Source organism: Oncorhynchus nerka, linkage group LG9a (assembly GCF_034236695.1).
Source record: "Oncorhynchus nerka isolate Pitt River linkage group LG9a, Oner_Uvic_2.0, whole genome shotgun sequence".
Lineage (NCBI taxonomy): Eukaryota > Metazoa > Chordata > Actinopteri > Salmoniformes > Salmonidae > Oncorhynchus > Oncorhynchus nerka.
Window position 1 is genome coordinate 56,348,757 of NC_088404.1, and position 27,166 is coordinate 56,375,922.

General features: G+C 42.3%; 1 protein-coding gene across 1 annotated transcript; it reads left to right on the top strand.

The window, feature by feature from the left end:
* The first annotated feature begins 1,120 nt into the window (after positions 1-1,120).
* On the top strand, positions 1,121-26,387 carry oaz2a (ornithine decarboxylase antizyme 2a). The gene is given in 6 exon segments (XM_029668721.2): positions 1,121-1,420; positions 10,561-10,627; positions 10,629-10,709; positions 18,725-18,897; positions 21,536-21,621; positions 23,918-26,387. Coding segments are annotated over 6 exon segments (648 nt in total). The 5' UTR covers positions 1,121-1,310; the 3' UTR covers positions 24,049-26,387.
* Positions 26,388-27,166: the final 779 nt, after the last annotated feature.

The window sequence follows — 27,166 nt, forward strand, 5'->3', positions numbered from 1 at the left end:
TTTACATTTACATTTACATTTAAGTCATTTAGCAGACGCTTGGCTTGGAAAGGTTTTTTGCCTGGTCACATACAGATGATGAGTTGTGCATTGAAGTCCACAAGCAAAGGGAAAATGTGAGAGGAGAGTGCATAGATGCGAGAAGGAATACAACGTGGCTGCTATGAAAATTAACTGTGTTTATTCATGTGTATTCATTCTACCGATTCTTTTGAAAAACTTTTCTTAAATAGGTGGCTAACACTAACGTTAGCTAAGTGGCAAACCAACCACCCTCCTTTAGTTTTTGCCTCAAGTAACCGTCGATTATGTAATCACACCAAATGTAACATGCTGTGTCATACTAATTTCAGTGCCCTGAATTTACGTTAACTATGTTATGTCTAGTCTATGAGACCAGGCTGAGCAGGCATTGTAAAGATTTGATAACCAGCTCAGGTCTGTGACCCTTTGTGTATCCGGAACAGTCCTTGCTATCTGAGGTCCTTAAGAGGTCCCAAACCCATTGTAAAATATTTAAGGTATGAGTTAAGGGTATGCTTAGGTAAGGTTTATTGCTAAGGTTAGGTTTGGGGTAGGGATTTCCCAAGGATTCCAGTTAGCACTAATCTTCTTATTTGAAACGCACACAAATCACAGAGTTTCTAAACGCAGAAGCTCAGCATAATGAGACTTCCAGGAACGCTTGCGAAGAAGACCACGCAGACAAGGGTTACGGTTAGATTTAGGGTAGGGTGTGAGACGTTAATAAAATAAGTGAACAATTATTTCTTAGTTGTTAATTTTCTCAAAATCTAAAAGACACAACCTAAATTCGAGCCAATGTCTTAAGTAGTTGAACATGTTATTAATCCAAGCTCGTGGAATTTACAAACCTACACATTTGAATTTTCGTCAAAAACAACTTTATATGGAAAGAGTGCCGTTGGTTTGACGGTCTGCACATGCGCAGTTTGGCACAAGACGACCGTTAGACGATTACGTGTTTCTGCGCATGAGTTTAGCTAGCCAACGTTGCCATTGACATCGTCTACATACGTGATCGGGGATTTCTATTGGAGAAGCTGTTTCTGCGTATCTTCATACTGTACTGTCTTTACCCAATCGGTCAATAACTAGTACATTGCTTCCTGCTTTGACTTACCCATGATTCCAATGGTCGTGTATGACGGGCATATAAATAGCCCCTTTCCAGCATCAACACTATAGTCGATGCAGAGGCGTCTACGGCTGGTCCTTTTGCGAATTGAAGCCTCATATTATATAGCTAGAACCGCGCCGGAGTTAACTCTAATTCCGTTTTTTTACGGATGGTGCACTTCTCCGTGGAGCTTCTGTTAAATAGTCATTGCTTTGGTTGTCAAAAAGGACATAAAGTTTTCGATTTCCTCGAGGGTATCATGCTGAATACCGAGGAAAGGTAGGCAATGTCTTACACGATTTTGCGAATACATTTCTACAATTATAGATATTTATTTTCCTAATATTTTTTTCCATTGATTTGCTAAACTGACCATTGATTATGAATATTTAAATGCTTATGAATATTTAAATGCATCAGTTTTCCACCCTTTAACTTTTCAGAATAACACAATAATAACCAGATATTTCATGTTGTCATAATAACTGAATAATTCCTGTCTGTAGGTTGTCAATAATAGCTGGTGTATTCATGATTTGCTTTAGGTTTTTGATTAGATTAATTTACAGTAGCGTTATGCATGTGAATTTTCTATACTATTTATGAACACCAATAGAATAGTATCGATGTCACATACAAGGCCCATATAATGTAACATGTCCTAATAGCATTTGTACGCCTACATGCATAACATAGACCACATATGGTTTGTTATTGGTTATAGGAAATTTTGTATCAATGTATTCAACAATGACCCTATTGCGCACTATGCATTTGCATTTAATTGCTCCAACAATAATTAAATTGTCATATACTTAATATTTTTTTATAATGCTTACCCCTACGTCTACAACAGTTGTCCAACGAAGTTGTTTTCATACAGCGTTGAAGATGGATCGAATTACCAAAAACATTTCCGCCTTGTACTTTCTGCGCACGGGACATTTCATTTTGTGCAGTGTCAGTAAACGTAACCTATTTTCTTGATGCTCAAATGTCGCACTAATACCGCATATTTTCTTAGAAAGTCAAATCAATAGGGTTAGTATCCCTTTAATATAAAATATAAAAATATAGATGCACCTCTTATTATTAGGCTATTGTTGCCATAATCTGTCCAGGTGCTATGCCTACCTATGACCTGATATCACCCCCATGCCTAGACCTACTTAGAATTTTTTTCCTTTCATCTATAAATCGGCTTTGTGTCAAAGTGGAAATTGCTCCTCAGGACAGGGTTGCTTAGCTGTAGTCGAAGCATCAGAGCAACAGTAGCCTCCTAGACTAGCCTATATAATGACGTGATGCATCCACAATGCTATCATCTTCAGAATGTTCTTCCATGTTCCATCAGGAGAGTCATTTATAGTCTATCACTCAATCTTGGTAAACATGGTACTGCCTTTTCAAGAATGAGTGTCAATGTCCACAGCAGTATTCCATCATCATATACCACCAGCATGTCTCATAAAAGTATGCATTACATGATATGCAGAAGCTAAGAATATAAAAATAGCCTACATTGCATATTACATTGACAACATAGTATGTGTGTGTACTATGCACGCATGTGCATTCATGTTTTACATGTGTGGTGGCAAGTGCAGGGTCCATTCACTAGCGTGCTAGCTTATGTCCCTGTCAGCAGAAGGCATCAGCTGCCCTACATCACACAGACACACACTATTACACAACCAGCCGAGCCCCCAATGGGCTTGGACTAGATTATATTAACTTGTGGCTAAAGCACCAGTGGAAACCTGTGTGGGATGCTATGGACGCTATCTGTTTAACAGTACGATTTTCTTACTAGTCTAATACGATTAATTTCTATGGATGATAGGGGAACACTTTGAATAGATCATATGAGGCTATGTACAGTACACTGATCTCCTCAAGGGATCACCTTGTGATGTGCTGTTCTGTCCTAAAATGGCATCCTGAATGCAACTTGATACAGTACTGTAGGTTAAGACAAACGTCATATAAACATTTTTGTAAGTAGTAGGTTCTGGCTGTCAGGTGACATTTACTGTGGTCGTGATACTCTTGACCTAAGCCAAGTCAAGAGTGGAAAGGGGATCGGGACGGGGTACACATGGTGGTCTCCAATGAGCACATGCAGCTCAAATTACCAGAACTTCTCAGTTTGGTATCCTGTTTTTTTTTTAGAAACGAGAACCTACATTCACACTTATACGGACGGTACAGCTCTAAATCCTACCCATCAAGTTCATGGGAACTTTTGGTTTGCTATGTAGGCACAAGGATTTGTTTATCCAGTAGGCCAATGGTTAATAGTATGGTTAATAGTATATTGTTGACTCACTTAAATTGTATAAAACTAGTTATAAAATATTTGGAGCAGCTCAGGTTTGACACATAGATTAACTGGCTAATAAGAGGTGGTTTGGCCATTCTCTCTGAGCTAGTCTGTTAGCGTTTTCCTAGAAGACTTGCGAGGAATAGTATCCTGTTTTGGAGCCTTCTGTTCCTTGGATGTGTGCCACACTCACAAACTCTTAACCAGTCACCAGGACAAACATAGAATCCAAAGCCATTATCTACGGAATAATTAACTCAAATCAGGCTGCCAAAGGTTGAAACTCAAACAAATGCAGCACCAAGAGAAATGGACTGAAAAAAAAACAGTTGTATTAATAATTGCAGAACTCATGATATTTGAAATAATCTAAAAATCCTGACCAGACAAAAAGCACTATGGGTTTTGGATTTACCTATCACCTTCAGACCATATTATTTATCGACCTTCCATACAGTACTCTCTCATTGCACTGCAGTGTACTCTATATTAAACCCTAAAGCAGAGTTTGGTATGCTTGCCTGGGTTCCAGTGATTATACAACCACTCTCTCACACTCTCCTAACACAAGTCCCGGGAGAATACATGGTGCATGACGCACTTATATCCTTGTGTCCCAGTGCTGTGCCTGCAACACAGATATGATTAATACCTCACCCGTATGTTAATACAGTACAGTGCAAGCTAGGTCACTGCTGCATGACTTGAATAATGTTTATACTAGGGTGCAGTGGTTTTTGTTCGTTTTTCAACTTGTGACTGTGGTTATTTAGCCTTAGCGCCCTTTGGCACTAGGGGGGGTCTGAATGTCAGAGGGCGAGAGTGTTGCCTTTCAAAACAAGCTGGCATTTCGTGCAAGGACAGGAGCTTTCCTATATAGGGGAATGGAAAAGGGTGCTGGTTCTCAGCATTTTATTAGCAGTGCCACCATTATTTAACCCTAACCGTAACCTCCTTAGGAAGTTGGCAGAACATTGCGCTTGCAACGGCAGGGTTGTGGGTTCGATTCCCATGGGGGACCAGTACAAAAAATTAAAAACAAAACCTGCACTCACTACTGTAAGTCACTCTGGATAAGAGTGTCTGGTAAATGTATAAAATGTAAATGTAAAAATGGAATGTGCCCGAGAAAGTGTTAGCACAACTAAGAATGCTGAGCGGGTTCAAAACTCTTTAGGAGCTGTGACCCTCCTGAAACTTTTGGAATGCTGTCGTCATCTCGTGACACATTAATCATGTGGCTAGTGACAACAAATAAATCAATGCAAGTCACCCACTAGGAGTTTCCATGATTCGCCCAAAGAGCATAATTTTTTGCACTGCTAGATTTTGCGCTGCACATTTGGAACAATATAATCAATAGATGAACTAAATCAACTATAAGAACAGCAACTGGTAAATAATGCTCTCTCAAAGCCTTTCCAAGGTAACTCCAAGAAACCACTTTTGATTGAATTACGAACTGTATGGGGCTATAAACAAACAAGAAACCGCACACCCAGAGGCAGCATTACTGGTGGGCGGAGACTTGAGGTGAGACTTAAAACCGAGGTAATGATGAGGTGAGACTTAAAACCGTTCTACCTCACTTTTACCAACACGTATCCTGCGCCAATAGGGGCGCTAAAACGCTAGACTATTTTTATTCTACCTGCAGAAACACAGAAGGCCCTCCCTCGATCTCCCTTCGGTAAATCAGACCACGACTCTATCCTCCTGGTTCCTGCTTACAAACAAAAGCTCAAACAGGAAGTACCAGTGACATATGGACATACGGACGTGGTCTGATGAAGCAGACGCGAGGCTACAAGACTGTTTTGCTAGTACAAGCCTGGAATATGTTCTGGGATTCATCTGATATCATTGAGGAGTTTACACATCAGTCACGGACTTCATCAATACATTTAAGCACTAGGCTAAAGGCTAGAGCTAACGTTTACAAGGAACGGGGCACAGACATGGACACATAAAAGCCAACTATGAACTCCGAGACATAAAAAATAAAAAAGGACATAGGAAGTGGAATCCCATTTACACCGGCTCCAATGCTTGTTGTATGTGGCAGGGCTTGCAGACGATAAACAGACTAAAATGGGAAACCCACCCGTGAGTGACGAAGAACTTCCAAATGAGCTAAATGCCTTTTATACTCACTTAGAGGAAAACAACACACAGTCTTGTATGAAAGCCCCTGTTGTTCCAGATGACTGTGTGATTTCGCTCTGTAGCCGATGTAGGTCAAATTTTTTAACAGGCAGCCGGGCCAGACGGAATACCAGGGCGCGTTCTCAGAGCATGCACAGACCAGTTGGCAAGTGTCCTCACAGACGTTTTCAACCCTCCTTGTCCCAGCCTATAATCCAAACATGTTTCAGGCTGACCACCATTGTCCCTGTTCCCAAGAACTCAAAGGTAACCTGCCTCAATGACTACCGCCCTGTAGCACTCTCATCTGTAATTATGAAGTGTTTTGAAAGGCTGGTCATGACACCATCATCCCAGACACCCTGGACCCACTCCAAGTCTCTTACTGCCCCAACAAAGCCACAGATGTCACAATCTCAATTGCATTTCACACTGCCCTCTCCCACCTGGACAAGAGGCAAAATAACTGTGAGAATGCTGTTCATAGACTACAGTTCAGCCTTCAACACCATAGTCCCCTCCAAGCTCATCGCCAAGCTCGGGACCCTGGGACTGAACACCTCCCTCTACAATTGGATCCTGGACTTCCAGAAGGGCCGGCCGCAGGTGGTGAGGCAACAACACTACTGCCACGCTGACCCTCAACAGAGAGGCCCCACAGGTGTCTGTGCTTAGTCCCGTCCTGTACTTGTTCACCCACAATCACGTGGCCACGCACAACTCCAACACCATCATCAATTTTGCTGTCGTCACAGAGGTGGTAGGCCCGATCACCGACAGCAATGAGACAGCCTACAGGGACGAGGTCAGAGACTTGGCAGTGTGGTGCCAGGACAACAGCCTCTTCCTCAACATCAGTAAGACCAAGGAGCTGATTGTGGATTACAGGAGAAAGAGGGGAGAGCACTCCACCATCCACATCAACAGGGCTGTAGTGTAGCGGGTCAAGAGCTTCAAGTTCCTTGGTGTCCATATCACTAAGGGCTTAACATGGTCCACACACACCAAAACAGTCGTGAAGATGACACGAGAAGATGCTCTCAGGAGGCTGAAAAGATATGTCATGGGCCCTTGAATCCTCAAAGTTCTACAGCTGCACCATCGATAGCATCTTGATTGGCTGCATCACCACTTGGTATGGTAAATGCACCGCCCGCGACCATAAAGCACTACAGAGGGTGTTTAACTCTGCATCATTGGGAAGGGCTCGTAAGCAAGCATTTCACTGTAAAGTCTACACCCATTGTATTCGGCTCATGTGACAAATAATAATTGATTTGAAAAAAGCCTCTGAACTTACATGGCTAACCACCAGTCCACACTAGCTGCAGGCGAGACATACAGACACTCCCCAGAGTGAATGTGACCCCATACCAGGGTTTCCGTCAGACAGTAATTGTCGGCTCAGCTTTTGGCCGATATCTTTTTTTTCTTCTCTTTTTAAGCTGATGAATAAAATTGACAACCGCCAATTATCCGGGAAAAGGACAAAAAATCCCTTTGCGAAATAATGTTTTTTTTTAGACATTGATGGAAATACCAGTCGATGGAAATACATTACGCTGTTAAATTGAATTGGCTGTTAAATTAAATTGGCACGCAGGTGTATGTTCTTTATGTATCTTATTCATCACAAATCTGCTGCTTCGGCTCCTCAAACAGCTCTTTCGTTGCTGATGGAGTGAAACATGCTTTTATAAACCCAATGATTGCGCAACAATTCTAAATTGCATCGCATCTTTAGATCTTCCCTCTTTCTAAATTTCGAATGGATATTTTCATCTTGGTCACATGGAACCGCTCGCATGTGCGGTGCGCTTTTACATTTACATTACATTTAAGTCATTTAGCAGACGCTCTTTTGACAAGTGTTTGTGTTAATTGCATCGTGGAATGAACATTTTCTCGTAGCCTACGTACTACCTTGTGCGCATTGCTGCGCTTACAATGTGAATAAATAATATTTTACCAACATTTAAAGCTAAACATTATAATCTGTTGCATCAGCCTCATTGCCTTTTAAAGTTGTTTTATGTAGCCCAGGCCTACTGGTGGTATGAATTTGGAATCTGTCGTCTCACAGTCTGTTAGGAATAGGCGGTTTCTTTATCTACAAGGTGACCAATAGAATAGGTACATTTTTCTACTTTGGGGTGTAGTAGATTGACATAGGCTAGTGATTTTGCTATTTGTTACTTGTCTTGTTGCCTGAGGGAAAGTAAATGTGGACAGTTATGCCTCATTTACATCGTAACGTGTTTCATTATGCCATACGTCATCTTCATGCAATCTTGTTCAGTTCCTGGACGGAGAGTTTAAGAAGGTTTTCACAATGCAAGATACGATTGTGGAGAGCCTAGTGCCTTGTCAGGGATCGCATTTATTTTGTGAGATTGTCAAATATTACCTTTTTATTCAAGACAGGTGGAACCATATTGATTCAGTTGATAATAAAACAGTTTTCCTGAACTTGTTTCTATAGCTTTATAGCAAGTCAAGATAGCTTACAGAGCAGCTAGCTAGCTAAAATCTAGGCTATACTGTAGCTAGCGACCTCCACCTAATAATTATCATAAACAAACAAACGTCATTACCATCACAAACTAAAACGGGAGGCAACAGTCATGAAGTATAATTGGCATAACAGTAAATGTGTATTGTTTAACATACTATTAAAATAGTGGTCACTTATAGGAATGTGTAATTGTTTACAAGTTGCTAGCTATCCCATAAATCCATCGTCCAAAACCACATGTTTGCATCTTCTTCAGTGGTTTGGCAACTTCCTGTTCTTCGACCGTAAGGGGGCGTTGTGGACGGACTCGGTTGTGGACGGTCCCCATTCAAATGAATTACCTCCGTGGCAACGTAATGGACTACTTATGGTTAATATGAATGGGGCATTATAAAATCTTCAAAGTACACATCGGAATTCGGTAAGAAGGACCCATGTTGTTGCGTCCTCGACTTGCATGGTCTGTTAAAATGAACTACCATATTCTAAATGTGATTTGTCATTCTGAGCGCTGTGGTTGGATGCCCTAAATCGGGTTATGCACCCAATGCGTATGGGTCCGGTTAATTTCTGGTAAATCAAAATGTTACCGGTCAAATGTGCGGCGGCACATTTTCTTAATGGAAATACTGACCCATGCAATGTTTTTGTAAGCCTCCTCGGGAGCATCGGGCTATTCTTACTACTGGCCTGAAACTAGGCCCCGTAACTCCAAACGACCGAGATGTGTGTTCCTGGGCCCCGACGAGGCTATTTGCAGAGGTGTTTACAGATCATGCGCTTGTTTGTGATGCATGCCTTTCCACCACAAGCCAGAGCCTTTCTCTTCACATCACAGTAGTTCCTCTGCTGCTGGTACAAGACTTAGCAGCCTCTCAAGTCAAACCACAGTGTAGTGTGACTTTTCGATTTAAGTGCTGATAACTTCATAGCTTTGAAAATCAAATCTGTTTGTATTTTTTTCCCATATTGCAACAATGGGTAGCATAGACAACCCCCTTCCTGAGTAGCTACAGTGTATGCGCACATTTGTTCCATAACAATATTTGCAGGCCTGGAGACCAGAGTTGGCTACCCCTGACATTTTGATTATTTACTTTGTTTATGGTTTAGGCTGGGTTAGTATTATTTATTACTAGTCGAAAGGCCCTGAGGCCAAAGAGTTGATTACACAGACTTGTTTACTTGTCTGCCTCAGAGAAAGTTAAAACCAGCCATGCCTGTCCAGCCTGCCTTAAAGCTCAAGGTGAAGGCCACTGATTTTGTACATTCAGTACTACCTGCGTCTGATAAGAGGCTTGGCGGCTGCTTTAGTCTTATGGGATGTTTACGAGATGTCTTATGAGAGCAGACAATGACAAGTACAGCCACAGCATGTCATGTTATAATGTACTATTCTTCAGGCCCTGATTAGACATGACTTGGGAAAATAGGGCAAGCTGTTCCAGCCAAGGACTGCAGTGAGGTGAACCATGAATAAAACAGAGGGGGCGGGCATTGACAGAGGCAGAGCTAACACTTAACTTCAGCAGGTTGTTATTGTAAAAGTCCCTTTGTTCTCTATGACATCGCCTGCCTCAATGAAGGTTGAGGTTGCTGAGATTAGATGCAGTGCAGATGGCACACTGCTACTTCTCAAACACATAACTGTATTACTTTGCCTTTGGCATAGGCAGGAGCAAAGAGGTGTTGTTACCGAGGTGCTGTTATTTGGTGCTATTTGTGGAACAGCACTTAGATTAACACTAAGGTAGGACTGTCCTAGTGCCAGTGACGCAACAAGCTGGCAAATTGAACACAACCAAAGAAAGACATCAATCTAATGCAAACTGGGCACTTTTATTACTTGGGCGCTTGGTTCCCATTAGCCATCCACTTTCATTAAGTGTATTAAAATCATAAATGTCCAAGTAGAGTAGCAACGGGAGGTATGTGGGTTGACTTTATGACATGGCAGTGCACCACTTAGTGTTATTGTAACGGTGGCTGCATCCCAAATGGCACCTTATTCCCTGTATAGTGTGCTACTTTTGACCAGGATCCATAGGGCCCTGGTCAAAAGTAGTGCACTATGTAGGGAATAGGGTGGCATTTGGGACAGAACTGGTACCTCTAGATGAAATACCCTGGGCCCTTTTAACTACTTATTGATCCTGGTCCTATGTTGAAACACTGAATCAATGGTTTTACGGAAATAGTATCTCCGCCAACATTTTATCAAGTTAATAGCTGCCAACAGACACAAGGCTAGTGAATGAGACTAGGCAAATCGTAAATATCCCAAACCTTGCCCCAAACCTCTAAAAAACCGGCAAATCTAAACCTGAACCTGAATGCTCAATCAGTCAAGTGCTCCTGCTTTTCATGTCTCTTTCATGAATCCTGTGGCATAGTCATTCATCTCTCTTTCTTTTTCCTTCTATCCCCTCTCTGCAGTTCTTTGTTAGTGGGCTCCAGGTTCCACTGCTCCAGGCACCAGGCTCCGGGGCCTCTGTGGTGCTCCTGATGCCCCTCACCCACACTTGAAGATCCCGGGTGGGCGAGGGACTGGCAGGGATCACTCTCTCGGCCTGTTACTACACAAGGTGAGAACACCAGAGGCAACTTCATTACAGCCACTGATCAACAAATCACATCAACCCGTAAATACTCCTTAAGTATGATAAACGAGTCTGAGCCTCGCCTTGCTCAAATGGATCCCCTGAAAAGCTGAATATCATTGAATGATTTATGCTCTTTATGCTGAGACAACAGAGGAATCCTACATGCACTTCCTATTTTGCCCTGATTACCCCATATCAGCATGTATAATGTACACAGTGAACTGTATACACAGTGTACTGTCAAAGTAATAACCTGATAAAAAGGTGTCTTATGTACAATTATGGTACATGAAAATGCTGCTGATCTATAGCCCCGCAGACAATATTGAAACCATATATGGTTTGAACAGAGGCAGTCAAAATAACTGAGATAGGTTATCAACCATAGACTCTGTACATGGTGATCTAGAAAGTGTGCGTTGTCCAAGAGTTAATATCAAGTCAAATAAAATGTTATTTGTCACATACGCCAAATACAAAAGGTGTAGACGTAAATAAGCATTTCACTAAACGAGCCCTTTCCCAACAATGCAGAGTAAAAAGTACAATAAAAAAAATAGTAACACAATAAAATAACAATAATGAGACTATACAAGGACTACTGGTACAGAGTCAATGTGTAGGTAATTGAGGTAATACAGTGCATTCGGAAAGTATTCAGACCCCTTGACTTTTTCCACATTTTGTTAGGTTATAGCCTTCTTCTAAAATCAATCTACACACAATACTCCATAATGACAAAGCAAAAACTGTTCTTCTGAAAAATGTAAATATCACATTTACATAAGTATTCAGACCCTTTACTCAGTAATTTGTTGAAGCGCCTTTGGCAGCGATTACGGCCTCAAGTCTTCTTAGCTATGATGCTACAAGCTTGGCAGACCTGTATTTGGGGAGTTTCTACCATTCTTCTCTGCAGATCCCCTCAAGCTCAGTCATGTTGGATGGGAGCGTCGCTGCACAGTTATTTTCAGGTCTCTTCAGAGATGTTGGATTGGGTTCAAGTCTGGGCTCTGATAATTGTCCCGAAGCTACTCCTGTGTTGTCTTGTCTGTGTGCTTAGGGTCGTTATCCTGATAGTAGGTGAACCTTCACCCCAGTCTGAGGTCTTGAGTGCTCTGGGCCAGGTTTTCATCAAGGATATCTCTGTACTTTGCTCCATTCATATTTCCCTTGATCCAGACTAGTCTCCCAGTCCCTGCCGCAGAAAAACATCATGACAGCATGATGATGCTGCCACCACCATGCTTCACCATAGCGATGGTGCCAGGTTTCCTCCAGATGTGACGCTTGGCATTCAGGCCAAAGTGTTCCATCTTGGTTTCATCAGACCAGAGAATCTTGTTTCTCATGGTCTGGGAGTCTAAGCAGGCTGTCATGTGACTTTTACTGAAGAATGGCTTCTGTCTGGCCATTCTACCTTAAAGGCCTGATTGGTAGAGTGCTGCAAAGATGGTTGTCCTTCTGTAAGGTTATCCCATCTCCACAGAGGAACTCTGGAGCTTTGTCAGTGTGTCCATCGGGTTCTTGGCCACTTCCCTGACCAAGGCCCTTCTCCCCCGATTGCTCAGTTTGTCTGGGCGGCCAGCTCTAAGAAGAGTCTTGGTGGTTCCAAACATCTTCCATTTAAGAATGATGGAGGCAACTGTGTTCTTGGGGACCTTCAATGCTGCATAAATGTTTTGGTAGCCTTCACCAGATCTGTGCCTCTACACAATCCTGTATCGGAGCTCTATGGACACGCACTGTCAATTATGGGACCTTATATAGACAGGTGTGTGCTTTTACAAATCATGTCCAATCAATTAAATTGACCACAGATGGACTCCAATCAAGTTGTAGAAACATCTCAAAGGTGATAAATGGAAACAGGATGCACCTGAGCTCAATTTTGAGTTTCATAACAAAGGCTCTGAATACTTATGTAAATAAGGTATTTCTGTTTGTTTTTTAATAAATGTGCTAAAAAAAAAATGTAAATAAAGGTTTTCACTTTGTCATTATTGGGTATTGTGTATAGATTGACGAGAAATGTTTTATTGTATCCATTTTAGAATAAGGCTGTAAGGTAACAAAATGTGGAAAAAGTCAAGGGGTCTCAATACTTTTCCGAATGCACTGTATGTACATGTAAGTAAGGGTAAAAGTGACTAGATAATAAACAGAGTAGCAGCAGCGTATGTGAAGAGTGATAGGACACACTATCTGTGATTTGATTAACTGTTCAGCAGTCTTATGGCTTGGGGGTAGAAGCTGTTCAGGAGCCTTTTGGTCCCAGACATGGCGAGCCGGTACCGATTGCCGTGCGGTAGCAGAAAGAACAGTCTGACTTTGGTGGCTGTGACAATTTTTTGGGGCCTTCCTCTGATAGCCTGGTATAGAGGTCCTAGATGGTAGGGAGCTCGGCCCCAATGATGTACTGGACCATACGCACTACCCTCTGTAGAGCCTTACGGTCAGATGCCAAGCAGTTGCCATACCAAGTTGTGATGCAGCCAGTAAAGGTGCTCTCAATGGTGCAGCTTTAGAACGTTTTGAGGATCTGCGGGCTCATGACAAATCTTTTCAGTCTCCTGAGGGGGAAGAGGTGTTGTAGTGCCCTCTTCACGACTGTGTTGGTTTGTTTGGACCATGATACGTCCTTAGTGATTTGGACACTGAGGAACTTGAAGCTCTCTACCACAATATCCTTTGCGTTCCTAATAACCATCTGTGCTACCGTGGATGTTGAACACACACATTTATTTATTTATTATTTTGTACTTTTACCCAATTTCGTGGTATCCAATTGGTAGTTAGTCATGTCTCATCGCTGTAACTCCCGTACGGATTCGGGAGAGGCGACGGTCGAGAGCCGTGTGTCCTCCGAAACACAACCCAGCCAAGCCGCACTGCTTCTTGACACTGCCCGCTTATCCCCGAAGCCAGCCACACCAATGTGTCGGAGGAAACACCGTACACCTGAAGTGTCAGCGTACATTGCGCCCGGCCCACCACAGGAGTCGCTAGAGCGCGATGGGACAAGAACATCCCTGCCGGCCAAACTCTCCCCTAACCCGGATGACGCTGGGCCAATTGTGCCCCACCCCATGGGTCTCCCGGTCGAGGGCCGGCTGCGACAGAGCCTGGACTCGAACCAGGATCTCTAGTGGCACTGCGCCACTCGGGAGGCCCCAAGCACACACATTTGAGTCTCTTTGCAACTGTATTCGCACCTGAATCTGCTCTACCCTCCTTCTCTTTGCAAACACTTGCACACACACAGGTGTGTCCTTGCCCCAGACATGTGACTGTCTCAGAGTGGGCTAAGAGGGTTAGGCTTAAACAGATCAGTCACACCTGTGATATCAACATCCTTGCCTCACGTATGACAGAAAGAGCCCTTTCATTGACAGCAGAAGGCTCGCAGCTCTACTGTTACCCTCTGTTGTTTTAGGTACCACCAATGAGAAGAGAGGTGGAGGGTCAACATTAAACACATTTAATAACAAAAACAGAGGTGGGGTCGTATTGGATACTGTGTCCAGTTCAATTTCTGAATTGACTGATGTTGAAATTAGTTTTACTCAGTGATTTATTTATATATATATATATATATATATATATATATATATATATATATATATATATATATATATATATACACTAGTATAGTTTTGAGATTATGGGAAAATGATTAGATCAAAGGCGAGGAGGACACAACAGCTCACCTGACACGAATGAATCCAAACATTCTGCTTGATTTTATGTGAATTTGACATTTACTGTACTTTTCGCAGCAACTAAATCTGAAAATACTCTGGATACATTCAGGAACATTATAAGAATATTCCTGGAAAATGTGTGGTAGGTGAAACATAAGACAAAAACATGACAAGGGTTTGAGTGAGATGACTAACTGGTGTCTCCAATGGAATTAAAATAATGAAAAGGGTGTTGCAAATACTAGACATTTCTGCTGTACTGTATTATTAGTAATCACCTTCAGTCCCACATTGTGGATGTGTTAAGTGCCAGGTCTCTCTCCATTCAGAGACGTTAGAATCAAGCCTATCTGCCGGTCAGTACTCCATCACATCTTGTAAGTCTCCAAGTGCCGGCTCCAGAGATGCATCTATGAACACATTCACAGTCACTGTTCAATTACCAATGGCAGTTAGGATAGGTGATATCTGACAAACATGTTGAACAGGTCAGACTAGACCTACCTAATTCTGATCTCCCCATCGACGACCGTTGGTGAGCAGGCAAGAGGTGAAGCAGGAGGTAAGGTCTTTGCCAGGGCCCCATTGATGGGCATGGCAGCATAGATCGGCTCCTGGCCCCTCATCAAAGAAACTGGTCAGTCACAGGAACACACACACAAAGCACTGATTACATTATCAAAATGGTGGTTATGATTAGTATGGTGGAACCAACCTGATCGCTGCATTCACCTTCCTTTCTATTTCACTTCAGATATCATGATATGTGAACTAGAATGGTAAAACACAGCAATCAGGCTGATTCCACAGCCTAGGTTATGAAGGTGAATTGGGACAGATGTCACTAACCTGATTCAAGTGTCCTCCCTGTTTCATTTATAGGAAGGCTCACAGCGAGGCCATGTCTGTGTAATGCTGAGGGTCCCCTTGTTGGTCCTCTCGATGTTGCATGTTCGGCTGCAAACTGGTCATCTTTCGAACAACTGCAGCAGGCAATCTTCATAAACAATGTACTTCCTCATCTTATGAGGTGGTGTTGACTGGGAGGGCCTGTGACAAGTTGATACAATAGACAGCCAAGTGGTCAATCGCATTTTGTTATAAAGAAAGGACATTTTTTGAAATTGCACTTCACAACCAAAATGACAATACATAAAACTTGTATGCGCTACGACCTAAGTTGTAATGAGGTAGCTAGCTAGCTAGTTATCTAGCTAGCGAACTATGCTAATGTTATTGAAATAAATGTATTAGGCCCTAATCTATGGATTTCACATGATTGGGCAGGGGTGCAGCCATGGGTGTGGCATAGGCCCACTCACTTGGGAGCCAGGCCCAGCCAATCATAATACGTTTTTCTCCATGAAAAGGCTTTATTACAGACAGAAATACTTCTCAGTTTCATCAGCTGTCCGGGTGGCTTGTCTCAGACGACCTCGCAGGTGAAGAAGCACGATGTGGAGGTCCTGGGCTGGCGTGGTTACACGTGGTCTACGGTTGTGAGGCCGGTTGGACATACAGCCAAATTCTCTAAAATGAAATTGGCGACTTATGGTGGAGAAATTAACATTCAATCCTCTGACAACAGCTCTGGTAGACATTCCTGCAGTAAGCATGGTTCCTCAAGCACGGTCCCGCAACTTGAATTATCTTGGCAAAGGAGAAATGCTCACAATTTGAGAGAAATAAGCTTTTTGTGCATATGGAAAATTTCAGGGATGTTTTATTTCAGCTCATGAAACATGGGACCAGCGCTTTACATGCTGGGTTTATATTTTTGTTCAGTATATATTTTTCTTTCCATGATATTGTAAAACTTTGTTTTAAACAGTACAAAACAATTTGATCTCTAACAACATTTAGCCTAGCCTAACATTGAACGCATGGCTACAAACACAGGCACTGAATTAATGAAACTATTCGATGATCCTGTTTTTATCATTTGTTTGCATAAACGCATATAGTCCTATATAAAACTTTACAAAACCATTGCTTTATTGTAGGTATACGTAGCCTACGCTACTGTGTGAGAGCTGCATGGAATAATTCCAATGCCTATGTTAGAAATGGCAAATAGAGAGACATTTCTTCTAATTTCTCTGCCTGGAAAAAATGTACATTTTATATGACTGGAGACATTATCAGAATCTTTTTAAGACAACAAAAAATACAGGGAAGGCTATATAGCCTGCCACTGACAGTCTGCCTGTTTTTTTTTTTTTTGCCATGCATCATTGCGACAATGTATCAATTTAGCCAGTGGTGGCTGCATCGCATGGGTATGCTTGTCAACTACAAGGATTATGGAGTTTTTAATTATTATTTTTTATAAAAAGAAACCAAATAGAGCTTAGCACAGGCAAAATCCTAGAGGAAAACCTGGTTCGGTCTGCTTTCCAACAGACCCTGGGAGACAAATCACCTTTCAGCAGGACAATATGCTAAAACTCAAGGCCAAATATACACAGGAGTTCCTTACCAAGACAACATTGAACATTGAGTGACCTAATTAAAGTTTTGATTTTAAACCGACTTAAATCTATGGCAGAACTTTCATGGATTTCGAGTAATGATCAACAACTGACTTGACAGAGCTTGAAGAGTTAAAAAAAATAATAAATGGGCAAATATTGTACAGTCCAGGTGTGCAAAGCTCTTAGACTTACCCCCAAAATACTTGCAGCTGTAAATCGCTGCCAAAGGTGACTCTAACATGTATTGACTACAATATATCTAATCAAGATATATTAGTGTTTTATTTTTCATTCATCTTTAAAAGTGTTAGAATTTCTTTTAGAGTATTTTGTGTAGATCGTCAATAAAAAATACAATTAAATCGATTATAATCCCAATTTGTAACACAACAAAATGTGGAAACAGTCAATGGGTGTGAATACATTCAGAAGGCATTGTATATCACAGCTGTCTCTATCTTCACCTTAAAACTGCATTGTTGTAAGCTTTTCACGGTAAAGCCTGTTGGTATTTGACGCATGTGACAAATACGATTTGATTTTAACTTTCCCCCTCAATTTACATGATAGGCTACATTGGTTTAGCATGGTCTAATAATGTAGACTAGTTTTGATATCCTACAGAAAGGATTTAAAGCTAAGGCAGGCTTTGGTTGATGGGTCCTTTTAAAGTGTGTGTGTGTGTATCAGTTTGCTAATTCTCTCTGTCCATTCAGAAAGTTTCCTAAAATAGGCCTAGCCTGTCTGGACTCCGACCTTGCGGTGGTCCAGAGAAACTGCACTACGGCAGTGATGCTGGGGTAATAATTACATTGTTAGATAGGCCTACAGTGGATTGAAGCATGTTGCATATAATTACCGTTGGAGTGCATAATTGCCATGGTGTTTATGCCAACATCCAATGCAACGGTGCCCCCCCCCCCCCCCCCCCCACAGCACAATATAGTCTACAGTTACCAGCAGTAGGCTTACCATGTAAGAAGATACGATTCTTTTGAACCTAAAAGACAATCTAATCAAAATTGTATGAGTAGACCCTCTCACAGTTGAGGTTTAAGGGTATTATAATAGCCTGCAGATTAACAATATATTTCAATGCTATTTTCTAAGACGCAGCTGTCACGACATGTCAGTCAGACGTTCAATGATAGGCGACAGTACGCATTCATCTCATTATTGTCTCTCTTCACCCACGATAGACATAATTGTAATCCAAACCCAACCTCGTTGTGATGCACTGAGGTTCCAAACTCAGTTATAGACCAGACTGACTTTATAACCAACATGATCCTATTTACACTTTGTAGTAAATTTTGACACAAAAATCAATGTTTCTGACTCCTATCGATGCCACATGGGCCGTTTTCAAAGGGATTTTTTATTTTTTTGTGTCAGTCTTTAAATAGATGCAATTTTGTTCTTGAAACATTTAATTGAAATACTGTAGAATTCCATTCATTCCTATTCCTATTCCTGACTGGTGGCTTTTAAGCCTCTCATTGGCCAATACATAGCATCAGCAATCCAGGGTTTATATACTGTACTTCATTGGTTTTATCTCAAATATTCCATGGGAAACTCATGGGATTGAATACAGTCAATAGAAAAAAAATCTGCATTCTTTTTAAGGTTTAGAGAATTTAGACCTCAAATAATACTCTAATCCCCATTCCCACTCTTTTGAAAAACACCAAGGCCACTGTTCTCTTAAATGAGCTAGGAGTCAGAGTGCTGTGTGGACAGTTTGTATGACGCAAGCACACAAATTATCTTCAGGAAATGTACCTTTTCGTCTGTCCTCCCTTCCTCTCCACTAAAGGACGAGAGGCTTACGGTGACGCGGGCAGCTCCTGTCAATGGGACACCAGCCATCCTGCACTTCCACTACCAACTGAGCGAGTGCCGCACGGCCTGCTGGGAAACAGCCCTCTCCTCGGGCAGCCTCTTTCTGGAGATCCCCGCTGGGGCACTGGCGGAGGGCAGCAAAGAGGGGTAAGCATAGGCACACGCAGACGGACAGACAGGCAGGGTGTTACACACAGCTCTGAGACACATACCCCTTGTTAAGACCTACCAGCTTGCCTGCAGACACCCATTACAGAAATGTTGGATGGCCTGTTGGGTTACTAATTTCACATGCAAGTTATACTCTGACAACATTTATAGTATAAGGACAATGGAGTGTGCACATGCTAACAGAAAGGACGAGGTGGGTAGCTAGCTAAGTGTGTCATTGTAGCAAAGTATTTATCAACAAAAAATCGGATCTAATTTTCGTTCTATTATCTATTACCATGATTGATTTTGGCCCAATAGGCCTGGCACATTACCTCTTTCAATGAGCTTTCAGTTTTGATAGGATTATTTGATCTAAAAATCCTTTAGGCCTACCTACAGAAAGAAAACTACACATCCCTGCACAGCCTGGTAAGAGTGGCACAAAGGGTGTTAAGCGTCTCCAGTGGCTCTGCAAGCGCTGACGGGGTATTCTCCTCTGCTGGCCTGCTCTCCAGGGACCAGACTCTGGCCAAACTCATGTTTCTAAAAATGAATTCAAAAGGCACATAAGACTGAGCCTAATAAGGCTTTTTTCAATTTGAATTGAATTCTAAGTAAGTCACAGTTTATGTGCAATTTATAATCTATAATTATTTAATACAACTTCATGTTTAAATTCTGAGCGCTTAATGTCCCTGCCAACCCAGTGTCACACATTCAAATGATTCACTATTTATTTATTTGAAGGCTATAGCCCTGAAATAATGTAAATAATATAGCCTAAATAATAAATGAATCGTTCCTTCTTAGGCTACCTGTCTGGCTCCTGACCTATTTAGAGTGTTTATATGCTGTTTAATACTGTATGTCATGTAGCCTACTTGAAATTATAAGCACCTTTTACAGTCACTTTATCCTGTTATTTATTGAAATACTTTTCATTCAAATCATATTTTATTTAACTCGGCAAGTCAGTTAAGAACAAATTCTTATTTACAATGATGGCCTACCCCGGCCAAACCCGAACGACGCTGGGCCAATTGTGCGCCGCCCGACTGGATTCCCAATCACGGCCAGATGTGATACAGCCTCTATAGACTGTAGTGACTCCTCTTGCACTGAGATGCAGTGCCTTAGACTGCTGCGCCACTCGGGAGATTTCAATACTCCAAAACCAAATGGTAGGTCCAGGTAGTCATAAAAAATAGATGTGTGTTGGTTAAATTGTGATTTGAATGAATGGAGTGAATTTGGAGCAGCAGTTTAATTTACCTTTGAGCTAGGAGCGGCTTTTAGCGGAGCAGTTGGAAAGGACGTGGAGCGCCGGAGTGGTGTGCAAGCCACCGCTCCATGAGCAATAAGTGGGATTTCCCGACCACTCAACTCCACTCGCATACTCTGATCTGGACCAGAGGAACACCTTTGTGAGAATTCTGTTAATTGACTACAGTTCAGCATTCAACACTATTGTTCCCTCCAAGCTCGGCACCAAGCTCAGAGCCCTGGGTCTGGACACCACCGTCTGCAACTGTATCCTGGACTTCCTGACGAGCAGACCATAGGCTGTGAGGATTGGCAACAACACTTCTACCACACTGACTCTTAACAAAGGGGCCCCCCAGGGGTGTGTCCTCAGCCCTCTGCTGTACTCCCTGTTCACCCACAACTGCGTGGCTTTGCACAAACTCAACGGTTGTAGGACTGAACCTACAACGACGAGTGAACCTAAAAGGGAGGAGGTAAGTGAACTGGTATTGCGGTGCCAGTCCCTCAACGCCAGCAAAACAAAATATTTGATTGTTGACTTGCTCCGATCCACATGAATGGGACTTCTGATAGAGTCAATTGTTTTAAGTTCCTCGGCGTCCACATCACCGAGGACTTGACATGGACCAACAACATCACCAGTAGTCAATAGGGTGCAACAGCGCCTCTACTTCCTAATGCTCCTGAAGATATTCGGTGGAAGAAATCTAACTTACAGCATTTTGCCATGGTGCGGAGAGTAAAATGTGCAGTTTATAACACTATTCTACACATTCTGTTACGAGGGGCACATGCCCTGTGTGCTTGTTCGGTAATCCGGCCCTGCATGCATGTCCCTTACATATGACTAATAAAACTTGAAAAAATGCCTTTCAGGGAGGCTATTCTCTCTCTCTAGTCCAGTGTTGTTTCCCAACTCTGGTCCTCGAGTACCCCTAACGGCACACATTTTTGCTGTAGTCCCGAACAAAAAAACACCTGACTCATTCAACTTGTCAAGGGCTTGATCAATATTTTAAAAGTAGAATCAGGTATGTTTCTTCTGGTCAACAGGGCCACTACAAAAATATGTACTGTTCGGGGTACTCGAGGACTGGGGTTGGGGAACACTGCTCTATAGTCCTTTCCTTTTATGAATAGAAATGAGCCATTTACGCGGCGTTGTCATGTAATATGTCATCAGTGTCATGTCAATATCCTCTTGGCACGGCATTGGCGCGGTGCCAGCACAGTCTCAGCGTCTTCTCCAACACTGCAGAGCTAATTCTAAGGGGCACTGCAGCTGCCACTGCATTATTATGTAAGTCACTCTCTTATGTAAAAACAGTGCATCATCTCATTCTCTCCCCCTTCTCTTTCTCCCCAGGCTCACCAGCCTGCTGGAGTTTGCTGAGGAGAAGCTGAAAGTCAACTACGTGTTCTTGTGGTTCGATAGAGCCAGAGAGGATCGATGTAAGCACTCCACTATTTAGTGCTGGTTTCAAAAGAGGAGTGCAGCTAGAATTCTTATTTGAAACCAAAAAAATGCCTCCCCGCCTCTGTTTTGGGGAAAAGCTCTGGATGGATGCAAGGACTGACCATCCATGATATCAAAATTATAGTTTTAAACATGTTGAGGCTATACACTGTTTGTTTACATTTACATTGTTTACAAGATTAGAGTAAAACAATCTTATATTTTGAGTTCTGATGAGGTATGACATTTGAACTAGGCTCATGGGGCATTTATATGTTATATTCTTAAAGAATCCATGGCTATATATCATTTATGTATAAGTCACAAATGGATGAAGCAACTGCCAATAATGGGCACATAATTGGTGGTTAGCATTGGCATGCTAATTCATTTCCATATAATGTACTTGGACTGTCCCAATTAGATGTTTAGACTATGATAAACATTGGAAAGCAAGGGTTTCAGTTCCTTTCCAACTGTAGAACATTTCCTTGGAGAAAAAAAAACATTGAATGGATAATGACATTTGATTGAGCTATCCTTTTGTATATTAATAACGTCCATGAAATCAAACGACCATAGCTTATAAGTACACTATACATAAAAAAGTATGTGGACACCCCTTCAAATGAACCACAGCCGTTGCTGACCGGTGTATAAAATCGAGCACACAGCCATGCAATCTCCATAGATAAACATTGGCTGTAGAATGGCCTTACTGAACAGCTCAGTGATTTTCCACTTGGCACCGACATAGGATGCCACCTTGACAACAAGTCAGTTCGTCTAATTTCTGCCCTGCTAGAGTTACGGTTAACTGTAAGTTCTGTTATTGTGAAGTTGAAACGTCTAGGAGCAACAACTGCTCAGCTGCGAAGTGGTAGGCCGCACAAGCTCACAGAATGCCTAAAAATTGTCAGTCCTCGGTTGCAACACTCACTACTGAGTTCCAAACAGTCTCTGGAAGCAACGTCAGCACAAGAACTGTTAGTCGGGAGCTTCATGAAATGGGGTTCCATGTCCGAGCAACCGCACACAAGCCTAATAAGATCACCATGCGCAATGCCAAGGGTCTGCTGGAGTGGTGCAAAGCTCACCGCCATTGGAGCAGTGGAAACGTGTTCTCTAGAGTGATGAATCACGATTCACCATCTGGCAGTCCGACAAACGATTCTGGGTTTGGCGGATGCCAGGGGAACGCTACCCGCCCAAATGCCTAGTCCCAACTTTAAAGTTTGGTAGAGGAGGAACAATGGTCTGGGACTGTTTTTCATGGTTCGGGCTAAGCCCCGTAGTTCCAGTGAAGGGATATCTTAACGCTACAGCATACAATGACATTCTAGACGATTCTGTGCTTCCATTTTTATGGCAACAGTTTGTGGAAGGCCTTTTCCTGTTTCAGCATGACAATGCCCCCGTACACAAAGTGAGGTCTGTCAGAAATGGTTTGTCAAGATCGGTGTGGAAGAACTTGACTGGCCTGCACAGAGCCCTGACCTCAACCCCATCGAACACCTTTGGGATGTATTGGAACGCCGACTGTGAGCCAGACCTAATCCCCCAAAATCAGTGCCCGACCTGACTACCGGTAATGCTCTTGTCCATACAGAAATGGTTTGTCGAGATCGGTGTGGAAGAACATGACTGGCCCTGACCTCAAACACCTTTGAGGTAGAATGGAACACCGACTGTGATCCAGGCCTAACCAACATCAATTCACAACCTCACTAATGCTCTTGTGACTGAATGGAAGCAAGTCCTCGCAACAATGTTCCACCATTTAAAAAATATATATTTTTTTTTTACCTTTATTTAACCAGGCAAGTCAGTTAAGAACAAATTCTTATTTTCAATGACGGCCTAGGAACAGTGGGTTAACTGCCTTGTTCAGGGGCAGAACAACAGATTTTTACCTTGTCAGCTCGGGGATTCGATCTTGCAACCTTTCAGTTACTAGTTCAATGCTCTAACCACTAGGCTACCTGCCACCCCGCCATCTAGTAGAAAGCTTTCCAAGAAAGTGGAGGCTCTTATAGCAGCAAAGTGGAGACCAACACCATATTAATGCCTATGAATTTGGAATAAGATGTTCAATGAGTAGGTGTCCACATACTTTTGGTCATATAGTGTATCTTGATTATAGAAGTGGCAGTGATGTTCTAGCAAAGTTAAGCTGAGAGAGTGCTTCTAATCTGGTACCCAAGACAGAACGGCCACAACACTGGTTAATCCTGTCCTGGTCCTGCTAGGTTCACTAACTTCTCTGCATGGTCTCTCTTTTTCTCTGAACAGTATCCATCATAAAGACTTTCCACTACATGGGCTTTGAGGTGGTGAAACCCGGCAACCCTCTGGTGCCGGCTCGGACAGACCTCATCTTCATGGTCTACTCTCTGGAAAACAGCAGCTCCGATGAGGAGTGAATGAAACACCGGACCACCCTGCCGCTCCCTAGCCCACCCACCATGACCCCCACAGAACCCCTCCCGCCAGCTGCCTTCATCCCTGTCCCCCATCCTCAAACTGTGTGCCCCCTCCCTAACCCCAAAGATACTCTTCCACCCAAACCTCTACCCTTCTCATTGATTGGGTTGTCACAATTTTGTAGACTATTATAAGAGGGATGTGCTGCTTGGGGATGCTAAGATCTCTGTGGTGATACATCTTCCCCTGATCAGCACAGCGGTGGAGCATGGAAGGGCGGAGCTTGGACCGAGTCATCACCCGATTGGTTCAGATTTGACTAATCGCCCCACTCCATGCCAGGCTTTACATGCCTGCCCACAACAATCCAACAGGGTGACTTTTTGGCTGGAAGAAAAAGCATATCTATACTCTGACAGCTTGCACGGAATATCAAAGAGCCTGACTTGGGTCTTTTAATGTACAGTAGTTTCTATACAAAGCAGGGCTTGTTTAGTAGGGACAGTAATGTAATGGGTAGCATAAGGGAATTATCTTAAGGGGATATTTGCCTGGGTATGGTTGGGTCAACATGAATGAATGAATTGTTCTGCTTGTATTTTTTTCTATGATAGGGACAAGTATAACACTGATCTTTCCGTTACAATTGCATTCATTCTATAACATATATTTTTTTTCTCAAACTGTTGGGTATATTAAGTCTTCATTCCTACTTTTGCGTCACTAGCTATGATCTTTCAGCTTACGGTTTTCTTATTTTCGTACCAGATTATAGTTAGCGTGATATTGTTAGTCTCGTTTGATATTTGAAAGCTGAGTGAAGGTCGTTGTTTTGAATGTTGGGTCAGGGCAATCTAGTTCACAGCTCTCTGCAGCAATGACGTGCGTTCCCCTCCCTTGAGGTCGCTCAGCTACGCAATGAACCTGTGAAACTAACACCTGAATTATTGATCCAGTAGAGGTACATCGAGAAGAGTGGAAGAGCATTAAACATAAATGTTGTGATCCATTCTCACTCGGCACATAAGTCACCACATAAATATGGCTAGACTTAGCCCTCATCATTTAGCATGGGCTGAGACAGCTCTTCCTGGTTTCAATCCCAGTTCAAATTCATATCTTTGTATACAGTTCTATCAACCAGAGCCCTTTTATACTAGTAGTACCACCCCCAACAACACCTCTGCTCAGTTGAAACTATTTTGAGAGGGTTGTGGTGGGGCCTTTTCCGCCTAAGAAAAGAGTGCAATGTTCTCTTTTACACTTCAGTCTTATTTCCCACATTCATCCCTAGCTACCCAAAGCAATGTGGCAAAACGGAAACCAACCCATGAAGGGAAAAGTCACAACACAAGCACTTTAGGTAGCCATGTAAAATCGAGTGGAAGTGCATTAGGGTCCATTACGGAGATGTGGCCAGCGCCTTCTATTTTGTTTTGCCGTGCAAACCAGACATAATTGCCAAAGAAATAGTTCTACGTTCAGCAGTAACAGTTAAAAAGTCCCGGTCAACAGTAATCCTATAGGATACTGGCTTAAGTTTCTTTCTCACACTAACAAGATCCCTAAAACAATGCTAGGGTGACCTGGTTTGTTCAGGAAAGCAGTATACAAATATATTCCCCTACCAATAGCATTTTGTCTCAGAGGAACATGGTCAAGAGTGATGTGTGCTTGGGATCCTATGTGCAGGGGGCTTTCATTTTTGCATGTGTGTAGAGGTTGAGTCTTCATAGATGGGTTAGATGACGTCACGAAAACTATACACACTTCAAATGGGGGCAGAAGTCCATGAGGAGTTGTGATTCTGATTGGCCAGATATCTACCAACAATGACAAGAATCTGCCATGTGGGGAATTGTAAATGACTCATTTTAGCTAGTTTCATCATGTTCTTGATACCATGTTTTGACTGTTTTGACTGATTTCATGTCAATGCTTATGGGAAAGTGTTGCTAGCTAGCTAACAAACCAACAACTGTAAAGATGTATTTGAGAGAGAAGTGTTCATTATGCAAATGCATTTATGATTTCAATAAACATTGAAGAAATATAGTTTACAAGTCAACCCAGTCGGTTTTGCCCCATAGTTGCGCACGCGTCAGTTGTGTTGCTAAACAACCAACCCGTCTAGCTGACGAAAACAAGTCTATTCATCTTCAGAGTTATATTTTTATGTATCTTTCTTGTTTGATAGTTTCTTATAGCCTAGTTTAGTTGTTTTGTTTACAGTGGCATACAGGGAATCATTCAATGGCAATCCATACTTGTATACCTTTTAACTTTTTCTGTCCGGAAAAAAATAAAATAAAAATCTATCTTGCTTGTGTTTGTTTAACCATTGGGATGTGTGTGCATAGTTTCTGACAATTGAGAGAGAATGTGTTCGAGTAAGAATTTATGTCTCTGGGTTTGATCCTGGGCTTTGGCACCAAAAAAAGGAATATAATAAACGGTAATAACCGACTCATGAGCACCATTATTTGACAGCCAGACAGAACCTGTACTGACAACGGTCCAACAAACCGGTTGTTTAATTTAGCATTTAATCTTCTGTAATTGGCAGTAATTAGGATGATGTAGTGGTGACGCTAAATAGGGTCGGTCATATCCCGCCTACAAAACATAAGACAAAAAGTAAATTGTAGAATTAGAAAAAAGTGCACTGTTATTCCTGCACTGATGTTATACGTGTTGACTTCATAGAAGTCAATGTCATCCCCAGGGCTTTATTCCATTCCCTGCACCATTTAGACTTCAGTGGTCTGGCCCCGACGAAGACTTCTGTGAAGTCAAACCTTTGCTTTATTGCTGCAGTATGATATGATACAATGGGGAACAGCAATACACCATGTGTGGGCCTTCCCTTTATCTCAGATGTAGCACAAAGACATTGTGGGTCTGCTGTCCGACGGCCTACACTTGTGTGTGTGATTGTGAACTACCACCTCAACCTTATTTAGACAAGGCTTTATAAAACCTCAAAAAAGGTATACAACAAAAGTAACCTAGTGCATGTGAGAGACAAAGATGTCGGTATTAATGGAATAGGTGAGTCAAATGCAGAGTTGTTTATCAGAATGAGTAGGCCAAAGGCTATAAAACGCTCTTCTCCTG